Source organism: Notechis scutatus, chromosome 13, assembly GCF_049901735.1.
Source record: "Notechis scutatus isolate UNSWTSFEM ecotype Mainland chromosome 13, rNotScu1.2, whole genome shotgun sequence".
Classification (NCBI taxonomy): Eukaryota; Metazoa; Chordata; class Lepidosauria; order Squamata; family Elapidae; genus Notechis; species Notechis scutatus.
Genome location: NC_142021.1, coordinates 8,038,535 through 8,057,945, shown reverse-complemented (window position 1 = coordinate 8,057,945; position 19,411 = coordinate 8,038,535). Strand labels below are relative to the sequence as shown.

The 19,411-nt window shown below is 43.7% G+C and overlaps 1 protein-coding gene across 1 annotated transcript in view; it reads right to left on the bottom strand.

Annotated features, from left to right (window-relative positions):
- The window catches only part of ZDHHC8 (zDHHC palmitoyltransferase 8), a 70,115-nt gene that overhangs the window by 12,114 nt on the left and 38,590 nt on the right, over positions 1-19,411 (bottom strand). Inside the window, exons 2-5 of the mRNA XM_026684924.2 lie at positions 6,668-6,789; positions 4,114-4,271; positions 285-457; positions 73-175 (exon numbers count right to left, since the gene is read on the bottom strand). Coding sequence (XP_026540709.2) covers positions 73-175; positions 285-457; positions 4,114-4,271; positions 6,668-6,789 — 556 coding nt within the window. The remainder of the gene's footprint in view (positions 1-72; positions 176-284; positions 458-4,113; positions 4,272-6,667; positions 6,790-19,411) is intronic.

Sequence of the window (19,411 nt, the reverse complement as noted above, 5' to 3'; positions counted from 1 at the left end):
AGGATTAATAATGATAGTTTTGGAATAGCAAATAATCCCAGGAGTGAGAGGACAGATACAAAGCCGTCTTACCTGCTCGTTGGTTGTGCGTCCTCGGGCCACCAAAACGATGTGGAAAGCAGTCAAGCCAATCACTGGAATGAAGAACAGCCCAGCGATACACATGACTGTCATCCTGGATGCTGGCGTTAAGGAAACCCTTGCAAATGATTGTGCCACGGGCACTGGAGTACGGTAGGAAGAATCACAGGGTTCAACCTGAGAGGACCCCAAAAGGAGGATACGTAACGGCAGTATGGGCCACGCCCACTTTTTCAGCATGGTGTAAGACATAGATAAGCCCGAAGGTGAACACGCCGACCATGTGGGCACTTAAAGACAGCAAGAAAAGGAAAAAATAGCGGTAGTTTCGTCTTCCGATACAGTTATTAACCCAAGGGCAGTGATGATCAAAATCCTGGTGAGACAACAGGAGAGACAGTGTAACAATGCAGGCATAACTTGGAGTACATACAGGGTGTTAACTCAAGAATAACGGGAAACATAATAATAAAAATAAAAAGAATAACGGGAAACGTAAAAATAAAAAAACACTGTCAGCTTGTCAGGCCTCCAAGAACCAGGAAAGACCCATGGAGTTTACTTCTGAGCAAGGCCCTTTATTGTTCCTCACCTATAGACAGAATCTTGCCAAACTAAAGCAACTGTTTCCATCATGATAGATTTACTTGGAGAATTGTTAGGAAGGAGCCTTTTTAGCTCTGTTTCAAACGATCTAAACTTGACTGTCTCTTCACCCTCCTGAGAATCCAGACTGTATGCCACCACAACTCCAGGTTTTTAGTTTTGCAGTGTCCACTATCCACTAAAAGGAGTGGTGCAGTGGCCTAGAGGTGGAGCTCTCGCCTCACAATCAGGAGGCTGTGAGTTCGAACCTAGGTAGAGGCAGGTATTTCTCTCTCCGGGCACAATGAGAATTTATCTGCTGAACAAAACTCCACATTGGCAACAGGAAGGGCATCCGGCCATTAAAACTTTCTGCTAGCTCCATTTTGTTGCCCAGACTCCACCCCACAAGGGATTATGGGGTCATTAAAAGATGATGATGAAGACCGATGCTACTTAAAAGGAGTCAAAACAGCTACTTGAAAGCGCTTCAAAAGCAAGTCGAGGGAACGAAGGTTGAAGAAAAGAAAGACTATGAAGATCATTATCTGGATGGAGCTGGTGAGGTCCTTCAAAAAATAAAATAAAATAGAAAGGTGGAAAGTTTAAAAAACAAAACAAAAGACAAGGTATGAAACGCTGGATGGATAAAGGGGAAGAAGTTAAGAGAGAAAGGAACAGAGAGGTAAGTGAATGAAACTAGCTTAAATCAGAGCAGATTATTATTTTTTCCCTCTCCTTTTCTCTTTCCTCCTGCCTTTAGTTTCTCAATGCTTCTTTCTTTCCAGAGGTGGTTATGTATGTAAGCGTGTGTGAGAGAAAGAGAGAGAGAAATTGCACACATTTAAGGGATATATGTGTGACAAAGAGGATTTCCTGGCAATAAACCTCCTGCTCAATAAAACACTATTACAACCGTGGCATAAAATCCTTTTGTCTTCTCGGCCAATAAATTCTCCTCGCTAACCTTCACCCCAGCCATCCCTCTAATGAAGAGGAGTGTGTTTTACCTTCTGCTCTGGCCAACTCCTTTTAATGAATTTCTCTGCCCAGAGTTGGATTCTCATCTCCTGTTTTAACTGCACAACCGACGACATCAGGAAAGGGTTTTTAAAAGACATTGTTCCTCTGCCAAGGCGGCCAAAATCGTCTCGCAAGGGGAAAGAGACTTGGAAGCCGCCAGGTGAAGAAAAAGGAAAGAAGTCCCTCGCTTAAGAATAAGATATCTGTGCATTTGCAGGATCATTTTGGTCTGGCTGCTTAAATATCCAGTGAGTATAATTAAGGCATCTAATTTAACACAGAACAGAGAAACAGAGAGCTGGAAAAGGACATCGGTGGTCTTTGGTTGGGGTGTTAGTCTCTTTGGCAGTTCCTTCATTGGGGTATTACTTCTTGTTTCTTGGTAGGGTATTAATCTTGGTGCAGATCTATCCTCATTTGGGTGTACTGATGAAGGAGGGTATTTGTAGCTCAGGGTTGAAGTGTGGGGTCCTTGGTGCTCTCTGAGCTTGGTGGTTTTCTTGCAGACGTTTCATGACCCAACTAGGTAACATCATCAGTGCTAGAAGGGAGTGGGGTTTGTGAAGAGGAGGAGGAAGAGGAGGAGGAAGAGGAGGAGAACTGTGGGGTCCTTGGTGCTCTCTGAGCTTGTTGGTCTAGCAAACGTTTCATTCCCCAACTAGGGAACATCATCAGGACTAGAAGAGAGTGGGCATTGTGGAGAGGAGGAGAAAGACTGTGGGGTCCTTGGTGCTCTCTGAACTTGGTTGTTTTCTTGTAGATGTTTCACTACCCAAACTAGGTAACATCATCAGTGCTAGTCTATATGTCTATCAGTGCTATCACTGATGATGTTACCTAGTTGGGTAATGAAATGTCTATAAGAAAAAAAAACCAAGCTCATAAAACACCAAGGACCCACAATCCTCCCCAGCTTCCTCCTCCTCCTCCTCCTCCTCCTCCTCCTCCTCCTCCTCCTCCTCCTCCTCCTCCTCCTCCTCCTCCTCCTCCATCATCACCACCAACACCTTCTCCACTCCCTCCTAGCACTGATGATGTTACCTAATAGGGTCATCAAGAAAACCACCAAGCTCAGAGAGTGCCAAGGACCCCACAGTTGTCCTCCTCCTCCCCCCTGCACACCTCACTCTCTCCTAGCACAGATGATGTTACCTAGTTGGGTAATGAAACGTCTGCAAGAAAACCACCAAGCTCAGAGAACACCAAGGACCTCTCACTTGGGTGTTAGATTATTAGTCTACAGTCATATGAACTTTCAATCCAAAATATCGCAACAGGACACGTCCTGATCGTGCAAGTTAATTTTTCAACCTCCAATTGCAAGGCAATTGCAACCATTTTTTCCCCTGATACATCCACTATACCAAAAACTGGACTATAAAAAGATGTTGAGACTCTAGAAAAAAACGCAGAGAAGAGCAACTAAGACGATTAGGGGACTGGAGGCTAAAACATACAATGGATGGTTGCAGGAACTGGGCATGGTTAGTCTAATGAAGAGAAGGACCAGGGGAGACAGGATAGCGGTCTTCCAATATTTGAGGGGCTGCCACAGAGAGGAGGAAGGGGTCAAGCTGTTTTCCAAAGCACCTGAAGGCCAGACAAGGAATAATGGATGGAAACTGATCAAGGAGAGATTCACCTTAGAAATAAGGAGGAATTTTCTGACAGTGAGAACAATCAACAAATGGAACAGAAGTTGCCTTCGGAAGTTGTGGGAGCTTCATCCCTGGAGGCTTTCAAGAAGAGACTGGACTGCCCTCTGTCAGAAATGGTGTAGGGTCTTCTGCTTGGGTGGAGGGTTGAACTAGAAGACTTCCAAGTTTCCTTCCAATTCTTATTCTGTTCTGTTCTGTTTGACGTATCTCATTAAACAGCTACGCTAGAAAGAACGCAGCAACCAGGATGATGAAGGGGCTGGAAGCTAAAACATATGATGAACAGTTGCAGAAATTGGGCATGGCTAGTGAAGAGAAGGACCAGGGGAGACAGGATAGCAGTTTTCCAATATTTGAGGGGCTGCCACAGAGAGAATGAGGGGGTCAAGCTATTTTCCAAGGCATCTGAAGGCCGGATAAGGAATAATGGATGGAAAATAATCAAGGAGAGATTCAACCTGGAAATAAGGAGGAATTTTCTGACAGTGAGAACAATCCATCAATGGAATAGAAGTTGCCTTCGGAAGTTGTGGGAGCTTCATCACTGGAAGCTTTCAAGAAGAGACTGGACTGCCTTCTGTCACAAATAGTGTAGGGTCTCCTGCTTGGGCAGGGGGTTGGACTAGATAACCTACAAGGTCCCTTCCAACTCTGTTCAATTATATTGCCTTTACTACAAAATCAATACTCGAGGGATCGCGTTTAGCTATATTTCTACAGCAAGTTACAACTCTGTCCCTAAACGGCAGGTCATGTGTGTCCTTACCTCAACGCAGTTGTCGCAAACGCTGCAGTGGGAGCAACGCGGAGGGCGGTAGAAGTGGCAGGTGGCGCACCATTTCATCCGAACTTGGATGCCTTTGATCTCCACGTTCTTATAGAGCGGAGCTCGGAAGTCGTCATCTTTATCCTCGTCTTCGTCGGCTGCTCGGGGATCGGATGACACAAAGAAACCGTTTGATGAGACACAAGTTCTTGATTCAGGCAGTCCTAGACTTTACGACAGCCCCAAATTTACGTCGCTAAGTGAGGCACATCTTCAGTGAGTTTTGCCCCATTTTAACGGCCTTCCTGGGAACTGTTGTGAAGTGAATGCTGTGGGTTGTTCAATTAGCCATACAGTTGTTACGAGAATCCCACATACCCACTTCATGGTCTGGTTGAGTTGCTCTCCTCTGGGAGGAGGTTTCAAAGTATTTCTAGCAGGACGTCCAGATTCTGGAACAGCTTTGCTCCCTAAGCCATCCCTCCATCTGGTAAACTTGCAAGATTAATTTTTCCCACCATGTACATGTATACATCTGAACTAGACTGTATTGTTTCTCTGTGTCACATAATATATACGGACATATAAATAATTTTTGTATTTATTCTGTCATGGTTATGGAGTGTATATTGGAAGTGGTGACCCTTTGGGAGCTGTATGCCACAAAATTTCATTTTAATGTATGCTGATTAGTGTACATTTAAAGTGACAATAAAGTGATTCTGTTTATCTATCTATCTTCTATTTTCTATCCATCTTTCCCTTTTCCTCTCTGTAATCTCTCTATCATTCTTTCTATCTATCTATCCATCCATCCATCTTTCACTACCACTCTGCCACTCACTCACTCATCTATCACTATCTATCTACTCTATCATCTATCACTCTATCATCTACTATCTATCTATCTTCTATCTATTTTCTCATCTATCTATCTATCTATCTTCTATCTATTTTCCATCCATTATTATCCCTTCTTCTATCACTCACTCACCACCACTCTGTAATCTATCTATCTATCTATCTATCTATCTATCTATCTATCTATCTATCTATCTATCTATCTATCTATCTATCTATCTATCTATCTACTATCTACCACTATCTATCACATTATCTATCTATCTATCTATCTATCATCTATCTATCTATCTATCTATCTATCTATCTATCTATCTATCACAGATAACAGATAATCAGAGTTGGAAGGGACCTTGTAGGCCATCTAGTCCAACCCCCCGCCCAAGCGGGAGACCCTACACCATTTCTGACAAATGGCAGTCCAATCTCTTCTTGAAAGTCTCAAGTGATGGCGCTTCCACAATTTCCGAGGGCAAGCTGTTCCATCTATCTCTATCATCTATCCATCCATCCTCCATCCATCCTTTCCTTATTCCTCTCTCTAATCTCTCTAGCAGTCTATCATTCTATCACTCTATCTGTCCATCCATCCATCTATCCACCTATCTATCCATTATGTAGCAGGGCTACCAGATTCTGTAACAGTTTCGTTCCCTACACCATCTGTCTGGTAAACTCACAAGATTAATTTTTCTCGCCATAAACATGTATACATCTGAATTAGACTGTGTTGTTTCTCTGTGTTATGGAATATATGTGGGTATATGCATAATTTTGTATTTATTTGTTTGTTTCATGTTTACATAGTGTATACTGGAGGTGGAGACCCTTTGAGAGCTATATGCAACAAAATTTCATTTTAATGTATGCCGATGAGTGTACATTCAAAGCCCCAATGAAGTTATTCTAAATCTAAGTCTAATCTAGCTTCCCCACTGACTTTGCTTGTCTGAAGGTTGGGAAGCTTGATTTTTCCCCCAATAATTTTCAAACAGTCACTAAACAAACTATTGCAATCCGATGACTAGTATAGTTTTTTTTTGTCTGCCTCCAACCTCTAACCATCAATAGAGATTGGATGTACCCATGGCTGCAGGGTGGTCCAATTATGTTCCAGTTGGTCCTTTTTAACCTTTTGGTTGCGGGAAGCCAAACACACAGGTCATATTTCTATCTCTTGATGTACATTGGGCCGTTCCCGTGAAAACATATCCCAATTCAAATTTGCAAAAAACTGCTTACGTGCATATCTGCCAATCTAACACCCAGCAAAGAGCATGCGCCAAAACTCTCCCATGCCACAGACAAGACTCTGAGTCACTGGCCACAACAATAATGAATTGCAAAATAATAACAAAAGCATCCAAGGGATGAATAGCACATTCAGACCCCCCAAGTATGGACTAAAGCTGGTGTGTGCAAACAAGAAGGAGATTAGGAAATCCTAGAGACTTATTAAAGCCACAAAGTTAAGTTTCCAGGAAATCTAAAGGTTTCTCAGATCCGCTGAGAAGATTCCTGTGTGTTGGCTTTTAGCAATTCAGTAGTTTAACTGAAACGTCTCGTGCAGACCTGGTTCTTTGCACTCCTGACACAGGCTTGAGGTTCGTACAACGTCATTTGGAAGGAATTTTACAAGAAACGACAGGATAGGCCCTCCTTCCTTTCTGCACTGCTGAAATTCCCAATTTACCTCGTGGGAAGACGCCCGGGTCCATAAACGTGGCCATACTGAAGTTTGCCAGGACAAACAGGAATACGAGCCCATTGTAGAGTGGAACAGCTGGGGAGATGGCTCTGGTCAACCACGGGCACCTGGACAAAAGTTGCACAAAAGACACGAGGGCGTTATTTGTCAAACCCAACAGCTGACATTTTCGCCACCAAACGGAGCAGGAGGCAAAAGGTTAATTGTGCCACTGCAATCTTCTGCCTGCTTCTGATTTCTTAAAGGAGCTCCCATGATGCTAATTTCAGGTCCAGAAGGTGAAAAGGGGAATCAAAATGATAGGACACCGGAGGTGGTATTCAGCCGGTTCTGACCAGTTCTGAAGAACCAGTAGTGGAAATTTTGAGTAGTTCGGAGAACCGGCAAATCCCACCTCTGACTGGCCCCGCCCCCATCTCTTCTCTGCCTCCCGAGTCCCAGCTGATTGGCTGGGTCTTCTTTGGTTGCCCTGCACAGGAGAATGGAGCTGGAAAGCAGGTTAGTGGGGTGGAGAGCAGAGGTGGGCATTCAGCCGGTTCTGACCAGTTCTGAAGAACCGGTAGTGGAAATTTTGAGTAGTTTGGAGAACCGGCAAATCCCACCTCTGACTGGCCCCGACCCCATCTATTTGCTGCCTCCCATTGAGTCCCAGCTGATCAGCTGGGTCTCCTTTGGTTGCCCTGCACAGGAGAACAAAGCTGGAAAGCAGGTCAGTGGGGTGGGGAGGGGAGGGGGATTTTGCAGTATCCTTCCCCTGCCATGCCCACTAAGCCACGCCCACCAAGCCACGCCCACCAAGCCATGCCTACTGCTGATTGGCTGGGTCTGCTTTGGTTGCCCTGCACAGGAGAATGGAGCTGGAAAGCAGGTTAGTGGGGTAGGGAGGGAATAGGGATTTTGCAGTATCCTTCCCCTTCCTCGCCCACCAAGCCACACCCTCAGAACTGGCAGTAAAAAAAATTGAATCCCACCACTGCTACAGACCATAAACTGTTTCAACTCCTACCCTCAAAATGACTCTGTAGAGCACTGCACACCAGAACAACTAGACACAAGGAGAGTTTTTTCCCAAACGCCATCACTCTGCTAAACAAATAATTCCCTCAACACTGTCCAACTATTTACTAAGTCTGCACTACTATCACTATTACTATTAATCTTCCCATTCCTCCTTTCACCCATCTCTTCCCACTTACGACTTTATGACTGTAACTTTGTTGCTTGTATCCTTATGATTTATATTGACTGTTTCCTAGTATGATTTAATTGCTTATTTATTTATTTATTTATTTATTTATTTTATATTGCCGCCTGTTCGCCCATGGCGACTTATTGTACCCTATGACTATCATTAAGTATTGTACCTTATGATTCTTGACAAATGTATCTTTTCTTTTATGTACACTGAGAGCATTTGCACCAAGACAAATTCCTTCTGTGTCCAATCACACTTGGCCAATAAAGAATTCTGTCTGTCTGTCTGTCTGTCTGTCTGTCTGTCTATCTATCTATCTATCTATCTATCTATCTATCTATCTATCTATCTATCTATCTATCTATCTATCTATCTACCTATCATCACTGTGAAACATAAAAATAGCATGGATACGGATTGAAAAAAAGAAAAGAAAAGTGAATAGGATAGTAATTTGCAAGAGGAGGAGTGGATGCAGAAAAAAAATAATTCGTCCAAGATTGGATTTCACAGAATGTTCTCTGATTCTTTTATTTCTTTATGTTCTTTTCTTGTGCAACTGGCTACAGCAGAAAGGTCAGAAAATCCGAAACAATTGTAAGCGAGGATTATTCTACGCCTTATTGGCTTTCTTTGCAGGGTAAAATAAATAGCATGTTTGAATGAGTTCAGCAAAGTTTAAATAAAGGACAGAGTGAATAATTATAAGCATCAGCCAGATGTCCTGGTCCCCACCCTTTTGCTGTTTTTGGTATAATTTGTTTTCTGGAAAAAAATTTTTTACAAGCACTTAAAGTGTTGTGAAAACTTAGAGTGTTGTGCAAAATCTTTGAAAAATAAACTATCTCCCTTTGTAAAATGTAATTCAATCCATTAAAGGACTAGAATCCTTCATTTTATACAAGTGAAAACTTTTTGTTCTTGGAATCGTAGAAGCTGACGGTAACTTTATACCTAGAATGAGACAAACTATTAAAGCAAAAAACCCCAATACCTCAATCAAGGAACTACAAAGGAGAAAATCATACTTCCACCCCACGCCGGCAAGGCAAGCTTCTGTGTATAAATAGGGAGCAAATCCCACTCAGTAGCACTGATGAAGTTACCTGGTTGGATAAGGAAATGTCTGTGAGAAATCAGTCAAGCTCAGAGACCAGCAAGGAGCTCACAATCTTTCTCATCCTCCTCTCTGCAAACCCCACTCCCTTCCAGCACTGATGATGTTACCTAGCTGGGTTATGAAACGTCTTCAAGAAAACCACAAAGAGCCCACAATTCTTCTTCTCCTCCTCCTCCTCCACAAACCCGACTCCCTTCTAGCACGGATTATGTTACCTAGTTGGGTCATGAAATGTCTGCAAGAAATAAGCAAGCTCAGACAGCACAAGGACCCCAGTCCTCGTCTTCCTCTTCCTCCTCCTCCCCCCACTCCTCCTCCACAAACCCCCCCTCCCTTCTTGCCCTGGTGATGTTACCTAGTTGGGTCATGAAACGTCTGCAAGAAAAGCACCAAGCTCAGAGAGCACCAAGGGACTCCAGAGTTGGAGCCTATTCTCTTCTACTGAAACTGTGTTTTCATAAGTCCCTCAAGATATCAGATTTGCCTTTCCTTACCATGAATTTTTTTTGGGGGGGGAGGGAGCAGGTGTGGGAGAGCAGCCTCCCACTACTCCATAGCCACCAACTTCTGATTACAAAAAGCATAACAGTTCTTCCAAGAGCAGGAGCGGATTAGTTTTCTTTTCCTTCCCACCCTTGGAAATGTTCCAATTTCTCTGTTGACTAAATGCCAGGCTGTGTTTTTCTATTTTGTCTGCAGAGCTGGTACCCTTTGGCCAAACTTATCTCTCCCCTCCCTCTCTCCCTCTTTCTTTATCTCTCTCTCTCTCTCTCTCTCTCTTTCTCTCTCTCTCCCTCTCTCTTTCTCTCTCTTGCAACCCACTTTGCTCCAGGAAATGTCACCTAGCAGCTGCCTTCGAAAGCCTGATTTCTCCCACTGGTTTTACGGAGCCCATCAAATCGACGGAGTGGGCTGCTTGGATGAACAGAGAACAATGGCCTTGTTCCACCCAACAGCGTAGACAACTTCCTGAAGCCACAAGCCATAAACACACATAACTGTGCAACCTCTCACCTCCCTCAAATGAAGTTGAGGGATGGTCTCTCCTCCAGCCTCGCAATAACGTTGTAGGCTAGCTTAAGGTGGGGTCATCATCAACCCAGGAATCCAGGACAATCAGGATGAAGGAAGGTTTAAAATCTCATGCGTTCTCACCGGTGTATGAAAAAAAAAAGTGTCCCTTCAGAATAACAGAGTTGGAAGGGACCCTGGAGGTCTTCTAGTCCAACCCCCTGCTTAGGCAGGAAACGCCATACTAATTTAGACAAATGGTTGTCTAATCTCTTCTTGCAAACCTCCAGCGATGGAGCACCCACAACTTCTGGAGGCAAGTTGTTCCACTGATTAATTGTTCTAACTGTCAGGAAATTTCTCTTTAGTTCTAGGTTGCTTCTCTCCTTGATTAGTTTCCATCCTTTGCTTCTTGTCCTGCCTTCTGTACACTTCTGTACACTTTTCTAAGTGTGTTTGTTTATTCTTTCTACTGCAAAGGTACTGTTCTATTGATGTCAAGCTCCCAAAACCAAGAACCGCATGCAAAGTAACTTCTAAGCGGTTTCCTTTATGGTTCCTCACCTACAGACAGAATCTTGCCAGACTGAACAACTAAGAGCCATGGAATGCAGTACTGCAGGCTAACTCACTGCTCACTGCAGGAGTTCGATTCTGAGTGGCTCAAGGTTGACTCAGCCTTCCATCCTTCTGAGGTGGGTAAAATGTCGACCCAGATTGTTGGGGCCAAGAGGCTGACTCTGTAAACCGCTTAGAGAGGGCTGTGAAGCGGTATATACATCTAAGAGCGATTGCTATTGCTACTTGTATCCTTAAAGATATAACGAGGAGCTGACTTGACTTCCTTACGCTGAAACAAACTATCTAAGCTTTGGTGTCTCTCGGTCTCTTGGAATGCAGACCTTCCATCCAGGTAATCCAGACTACATTCCACCACAATTAAGTGGTTCTATTGATTGACTGAGAGAAGGGCCATTCTCCAGAAACCTTCACCTGAAAATCCCACAGCAGGTCTCCAAATGTTCCAGTGGTTGATTTGGGAGGGCAGGCTATCTCCCCCAACAACCTGCTCTAAGATCTCCTCCAATGGCCTCCAAGCCTCCTTTAATAAGTATGTAGAATTGCTGGAGAGGTCTATACATTCCTAAATCATGTAGCAAGAGGTGGACTGGATCTTCAGACCAGCCACAACTTTCATTCAAATGCTACTTGCTGTTCTGAGGGTGTCCCCCGCTACCCTTGTGATGGATGGCACAACCAGGATTAAAGCAACGGGGTGAACTCAAATCATAGAGCTGCTATACAGAATTGAGCATGGGATGGGTGGGATTAAACCTATCCATATCTCTCTCTCTCTCTCGTCATTTTTCCAACCAGGTATCCAACCAGGGCAACTTTAAGACTGGTGGATTTCAACTCCCAGAATCCTTCAGCCAGCATCATCCTCAAAGATCTTCTGAGTTGTGGTTGAAGGGCCCATGGAGATGAACCTACGTCATGCAATGTAGAGCACCACGCACTTCAAGGTGTCGTTTCTATCCTCAATTTGCTTGGAAATTTCCCCTCTGGGGAAACATCTTATCATGCGAGACGCAATTGCTCACGGAAACGATAAGGAGAATGGAATTGGAGCTATCAACCGAGATTCCTCGGAACAACAGGGGAGCTGTTAATTTCCCTCTGCCAAGTTTTGAATAGTGTGTGTGTACATTTGTATGCGTGTGTGTGTGTGTGCATCAGTCACACCATAAAAAAATCTTCCTTTGTACTTCTTAGGAAACACATTGTGGGCTTTTTGGACTGAGTCAGTTTCAAACAAAAATGGAAAGTCAGCACTATTATTTGGCTGAAATTCTTCTAATAAAATAATAATAATAACCCCATGTTTTGAATCTCGATGATAAACCAGTCTGTAGCTACCAGGAAATTACTCCCAGATCTGAATAGCTCCCAAATATCCCAACTGGGTTCAACATTATATTGATTGCTCAAGTTTAGCATTCCGGTCCCAAGGACTAGCCTAGAATGATAGTTTGCCCTGATTCATCCGTGATCCCAAACTTTTACTTGGTTTCTTCGCTTAAACCTTACAATAGGGTTTAGCTCCATTGTGAACACACATTTCTTCCATGACTTTGCAGCTGTGCCGTGAATTGCTCTCCGAAATAATTTATTTAAATATGCAATTCACATGGTGGCTCATCTCCCAGCACTGACCAAAGAGAGACGGAACCAATCCCGAAAGAGATTGGATTTTATTCCTACTGAATTCCAGGTCAGTAAGAATCAAATCAATATCATAATAGAAGCCGGAGTATAGGTAGCTAAGAAGTTGAGCCTTCTGTCCCGTAAAAACAACAAGAGAGTGGGTGGTTTGGTCATGTTTGATAATCTAGGTATCAGCCTTAGAAGCCATATTTTACTTGGAAGCTTTGAGGCTGCCACATTCAGTGCCTGGGAATTTGGGAGGGGGGATTTCATAGTGAGGTAGAAGATTAGACTCAACAACATTCCTTTCTCAGAGAGTCAAGGACATGTTGCCCTGCACCTGGAGGGGAGTGACTGGAGGAATGTCTCCAGTTGGGACGAAGATTGGATTGGGCCATGTGATGGACTGATGGATGCAGGGGATGGATCTTTGATTTCTCTTTTGGGAAGGGAAAACTCGGAACTCTCAGATTTGGGTTTTCCCAGATGTGCCAGTAGGACAACGCTCATAAAATGGAACTTTGAGGAATTGTTTGTCTCAGAGTTTATTGCTTTGGAGTTGGTTAGTTGGAATGCTGGCACTAGGTTTGACATCCGTGTTTCTGGGGATCCCCACACAAGGTTTTTGTCTTAGTGGTTAAGGCACCAGGGTAGAAAGCAAGAGACCATCTAGTCCTTCCTTGGGCATGAAATCTGGCTGGAGAAGTTTAGGCCAATCACCAGGAGACGGTGAGTTCGAGTCCTGCCTTGGGAATGAAAGCTGGCTGGGTGACTTTGGGGCATTCCCTCTCTCTCAGCCCAACTCACCTCACGGGGCTGTTGTTGTGGGGAAAAGAGGAGAAAGGATAATAGGGTATGTTCACTGCCTTGAGTTATTTGTAAAGGTAAGAAAGGTGAGATAAGATAGATGATAGATGGATGGATGGATGGATGGATGGATGGATGGATGGATGGATGGATGGATGGATAGATAGATAGATAGATAGATAGATAGATAGATAGATAAGTAGACAGGCTGGCAGGGAGGCAGGCAGACAGACAGGAAGGAAGGAAGGAGAGTAGAGGGGAAAGGAAGAGAGGGAAGAGGAGGAAGGAAGGAAGAAAGAAAGAAGCAATACAACTTCAAAAGGATGCAAGATTAATCCACATGTCCCTTCAGATCTCCCTTGCAGTCATCTCTGAGTTTATTGCTCTAGCCTGGTATTAATCATTTCCCCCCCTTTCATTATAAATCATGCGGAGGGAGCATTGATGTGCCAGCAGCATTAATAAGCAGGGGAATGCAGGGAACCAAACATTAAAGGTAATGTTGTATATACCTCTCCCTCCCTCCCTCTCTCTTTTTCTCTCTCTTTCTCTCTCCCCCTCTTTTCAGTAGCAGTTCCGGCTTATTAGCTTCTTCGGCTCCTAGGGTTTGGTGCAGGAAACAAAGACATTAAATCTTAATTGAAACTACGGTACCTTTCTTCCAAAGGTTTAGTGGAAATAATTAAACCTTGCAGCCATGACTCAAGGGAATTGCTACAGCATTTTGATTCATCGCGAAACAAAGGAGCTACTTAGGTGTCACCAAACAGAAACACTATTTCATCCTGGGGAGAGGCCAGAGGAGAAACATGTGTTTGATTGCCAACCGTGATTCTATTAGGTATGACAAGCTGTGAAAAACCAGAACTGTACATTGGCTGAATGACTGTCCCGGTGCTTACAGATATACTGTATAAGCTCGGATTGCAAAACACAGTGAACAGAATCACAAGGACTTCGGCTTACACAAACCGCTATGTTAGAGGGTAGCTGTGTTCACACTCCACACCACAAAGGAGCGAGGCACATTTTTATTCTGGTACAATAAGAGGGGGAGGAGGAGGAGGAGGAGGAGGAGGGAGGAGGAGGAGGAGGAGGAGAAGAGGAGGAGGAGGAGGAGGAGGAGGAGGAGGAGGAGGAGGAGGAGGAGGAGAAGCAGGAGGAGGAGGAGGAGGAGGAAGAAAAGAAGAAGAAGAAGAAGAAGAAGAAGAAGAAGAAGAAGAAGAAGAAGAAGAAGAAGAAGAAGAAGAAGAAGAAGAAGAAGAAGAAGAAGAAGAGGAGGAGGAGGAGGAGGAGGAGGAGGAGGAGGAGGAGGAGGAGGAGGAGGAGGAGGAGGAGGAGGAGGAGGAGGAGGAGGAGGAGGAGGAGGAGGAGGAGAGGAGAAGAAGAAGAAGAAGAAGAAGAAGAAGAAGAAGAAGAAGAAGAAGAAGAAGAAGAAGAAGAAGAAGAGGAGGAGGAGGAGGAGGAGGAGGAGGAGGAGGAGGAGGAGGAGGAGGAGGAGGAGGAGGAGGAGGAGGATGTATCCAATATCGTTTCTGCCTTTCATATTGTGATCATGGGAATGCATTTCCTTTTGCCATCCTTCCACTTGTTCCTTGTTTTTCCACCACTTCTAAAAATATATACAGTATATTCATGCTTTATGGGCATGTTCCTTCTTAACATGGATCCTTATCCAGCCCCTGGGTTAGTGAAACCCAAATAAATTGCAGCAGACACATGTTGACAGAGGTTGTGAATTTGGCTACATGTCAGCAAGATCTCCAACCAATTTGTAACCAAACATATACAAGGAAGTCAGTAAAGAAGTACTCTTAACACAATACTTTTGTTAATCTCTTCACCACATCGATACTACATGTTGAGTGATGTTCTAACCAAGCATGTGGGAAAGAAGAACACTGGATCCATGCCTCACATTAAAATACAGCTCTAGATTTATATCTATAGTTCTAAATAGTCATATTTTTTTGATCAAACTGCAATGAGATGAGTCCGCTCATTGCAATAAACCACCAACCACACTCATAACAGTCTGGGTTCACACAAGGGTTGTCGTGCATAAGCGCACAATTGTGCCTACCGTCCCGGTCCTATTGTCCCCAATTATTCATACCCATTTCCTGTATTTATACTCATGTTATTACCTTGTAAGCTATTGACAAATAAATAAAAAAGTCGAAACGAGAAACAAGTCACAAGATGGCTTGGAATTTTGTGAGAAGCAGGCACTGGGACAGGATTCATATTTTGCTTAATCCCGCTAATGGTAGTTTGTTTTTTTTAACCGTGATTGCTCAAAGGCGCCCAGATTGGTTCACGCAACTTGCAAAGCCATAAACCGTGGTTTGAAAACCATGGTAGCTGGGTTTCACCAGCATGTCCCAGCTCCCAGCCCAGCTCCTGTAATTTAGCACAATGTTGTTTTCCCCAGTGTTCGATATTGATTAAGACAGTCATCTCAAGAAGTTTATATATATATGCAAATTCAACTGATTTCTTCTGTATTCAGTGGGGGCTGACTTCCAAGGAAATAAACAGTTTGTAAACACAATCTGGTTCAGACAATAAACACAATCTTTCCTCTAAGTGGGCTGGATTTTTATTCCTTTGCAGAGAAATGTGGAAACATTATGCCTCTCTGCTTATCTACCTACCTATCTTTTCCTTCTCTTTGGTGGTATTCAATATTTTTTTTAATACCGGTTCTGTGGGCGTGGCTTGGTGGGCATGGTGTGGTTTGGTGGACATGGCTTGATGGGCGTGGCAGGGGAAGGAAACTGTAAAATCCCCATTCCCTCCCCGCTAACCTGCTTTCCAGCTCCATTCTCCTGTGCAGGGCAACCAAAGAAGACCCAGCCAATCAGCTGGGACTCAATGGGAGGCAGAGAAGAGATGGGGGCGGGGCCAGTCAGAGGCGATATTTGCCAGTCCTCCAAACTACTCAAAATTTCCGCTACCAGTTTTGCAGAACTGGTCAGAACTGGTTGAATACCACCTCTGGAAGAATCTATTTTGTTGGGGGGGAAAATACTAAGGAAGAGACGCTGGGAAGGCCGACTCCTGAACCTTAGTCACAGTTATCCTATGGAACAAAGAAGGCCTGCACTAAAAACAACCTAAAAAGCAAGATAGAAATTTGGGGATGGAAAGGTGGAAGAACTTCAGAGGGAGATGCAACCTGGAAATAATCAAGAATTTCCTGACAATGTGAATGATTAATTAATGGAACCATTTGAATGATAGAGTAGTGGGTGCTCCATCACTGGAGGCTCTCAAGAAAAGACCAGAGAACCACTTGTCTGGCAATGGTATAAGGACTCCTGCCTTGAGCTGAGGGTTGGACTAGATGACCTCGAAAGTCCCTTCCAGCCCTATGTTTCTATGAAGATCCCTGAGAATAGCCAAGAAAACAAACAAACAGAACGCTGGACAAAAACAGTCTAGAGTTCTCACTTGGGCACAAAAGACCAGGCCCCTAAGTCATTATTTTGGACACATGACGCTAAATCCCAGTTGTCTTAGGAAGGCCATAAATGCTAGAAAAGGTGGAAGGAGAGAGAAGGAGAGATGGATGGATGGACTCAGTTACTTTAGGGATAGGCACGCCATTGGAAGACTTGGAGATAGCTCAACCTGGAGAAAAAAAATCTATTTAAATAGTTGCTAAGCATCCACACGGATTTGAAAGCAGATCACCAATTTTTGGCTAGGTTGTGCTCTACCTGTTTTTCTCTACCTAACCAATCTGTTTTTCCCATCTGGTTTCTTTGCACCGCCCTCTCAAGTTAAGTAGTCGATCTGCTAGTGACACAGTCAGGGGGCCCAGGGCTCCACGATGCCAACCAAATTCTTATTTAACTCCAGAAACTGTTGCCTAACATGCCACGTCCTTGGCAACAACAAGCACAAGAGCCCAGATAGAGAACATTTAATACAGCGATGCCAGTCCCGATATTTGGGACTGAGAACTTTGTCAGGAAGTGCCCCTCCCTCTGGTCCGTAAAATGAGAATTTCATGAATGGAGGGTCCCTGGTGCCACCAGGGTTCTTGCATTAATATCTCCACTGGGCAAATCAACTAAAACCATTTTTTGTTTGATGTCGGCCCCGAGAGTTTGTGGGGTTTTGTTGTTGTTTTTTCTGAAGAAAAAAAAAAAAGGAGGTGGGATTGTCACAATGCAGAATGAGGAAAGGGAGAGAAGCAGACGTAAAAATTATAGAGGGGAGAAGGAGAAGGATAAACAATAATTAAAAGGAGGACGACCTTTTCTGCTACTGCAGCGTTACTTTCCTCTCAATTAGGACTGCAGAAAAAACAATGGCTACCAACCTGCCTTCCATGGAGGACCTGTATACTGCATGAGTCAAAAAGAGGGCTGTGAAAATATCTACGGACCCCTCACATCCCGGACAAAAACTGTTTCAACTCCTTCCCTCAAAATGATGCTATAAAGTCCTGCACACCAGAACAACTAGACACAAGGGGAGTTTCTTCCCAAAAGCCATCACTATGCTAAACAAATAATTCCCTCAACACTGTCCAACTATTACAAAGTCTGCACTACTATTACTGTTAATCTTGTCATCAGTCCTTATCACCCATCCCCTCCCACTTGTGGCTGTATTACTGTAACTTTGTCACTTGTATCCTTATGATTTATATTGACTGTTTCCTAGTATGATTTGATTGCTTATTGTACCCTATGACTATCATTAATGTTGCACCTGATGATTCTGGACTCTTGATGAATGCATCTTTTCTTTTAAGAACACTGAGAGCATTTGCACCAAAGACAAATTCCTTGTGTGTCTGTAAGCAATGGACTTTTCCCCTTCAACCGAAAAGAATGAACTTCTGAAAGCTAGGTATTTCAAAAGGAATTTTTTATTGTAAGGAAGTGAATCAAGTACTAGTAAAAGCAGAATCTAAGATGCTTCCAGGCATACAGTCATAGGTAAAGGGAATTAGAACCTCTCACCAACATGTTAATTTCCCCCCCCTCCCCTTCTCTGGGAACGTATCTTAGAAGAGTTTCCCAGGGGTATCTTCCAGAGCTGGAATTTTTATGGTCCCTTCTCCTCTTGCTATCTCTCCAAGAGGTGACAAGTTTCTAGACATCTGGCTCTAGTCCTCCAGTTGTATATCATGTGCAAGTTATATAGATTCAATATAAGATTTAAGATATTCAGGTGACATCAAAAAGGATTACTTGTACCAACTTCTCCCCCCTTTTTCTTCCATTGAAGAATGGCAGATACAGGATCTGACAGTGTCCAATCACACTTGGTCAATAAAGAATTCTATTCTGTTCTGTTCTGTTCTATTCTATTCTATTCCCATTGTCCCCTCAAAAGGGTCGCATATCGCATCGCTGTGTAACCTGAAGTCTGTAAAAGCTAGACTGAAACCTTTGCAGTATTTATGTAAAATAAAATGCATGTAATCCAAAGGCCTTCTGTGACATTAGATTGTACCAGATGTGGTAATTCAACTGGTTCTGACCAGTTCTGGAGAACCAATAGCAGAAATTTTGAGTAGTTTGGAGAACTGGCAAATGCCACCTTTTGCAGTATCCTTACCCTGCCATGGCCGCAGAACTGGTAGTAAAATAATCTTGAATCCCACTACTGGATTGTACTGAATACTGACATTCTAATATAAATCTAATATATTAATACTAATATAAATAGAGAGAGAGAGAGAGAGAGAGAGAGAGAGATAACTTGGTGCTCTTCAATGCACTAATGCTATAATCTAATAATAATTATCCACCTAATTAAATGGCAGCCTCTATTTGACCTTGGCTGATCTCAAAAGGCTAAACAGGATTGGATCTGATTAATATTTCCATGGTTGAACACCAGGAATTGGTGTGTGTGTGAGAGAGGAAGGGAATGGAAGGGAAGAAAGGAAGAAACAGAGAGGGGGAGGGAAGAAGGGAGGGGGAGAGGGAGGGAAGAAGGAAGGAAGGAAAAAAGAAAGAAAGAAAGAAAGGGGAAAGGGAAGGGAAAGAAAGGAAGGAAAAGGAAGGGAAGGGACGGGAAAGGGAAAGGAGATGGGAATCAGAGGTGATATTCAGCAGGTTCTGACCGGTTCTAGAGAACTGGTAGCGGAAATTTTGAGTAGTTCGGAGAACCGGCCAATCCCACCTCTGACTGGCTCCGCCAACCCCATTTCTTCTCTGCCTCCCATTGAGTCCCAGCTGATTGGCTGGGTCTTCTTTGGTTGCCCTGCACAGGAGAACGGAGCTGGAAAGCAGGTTAGTGGGGTGGGAAGGGAATGGGGATTTTACAGTATTCTTCCCCTGCCACGCCCACCAAGCCACGCCCACAGAACCGGTAGTAAAAAAAAATTGAATCCCACCACTGATGGGAATAATAACTC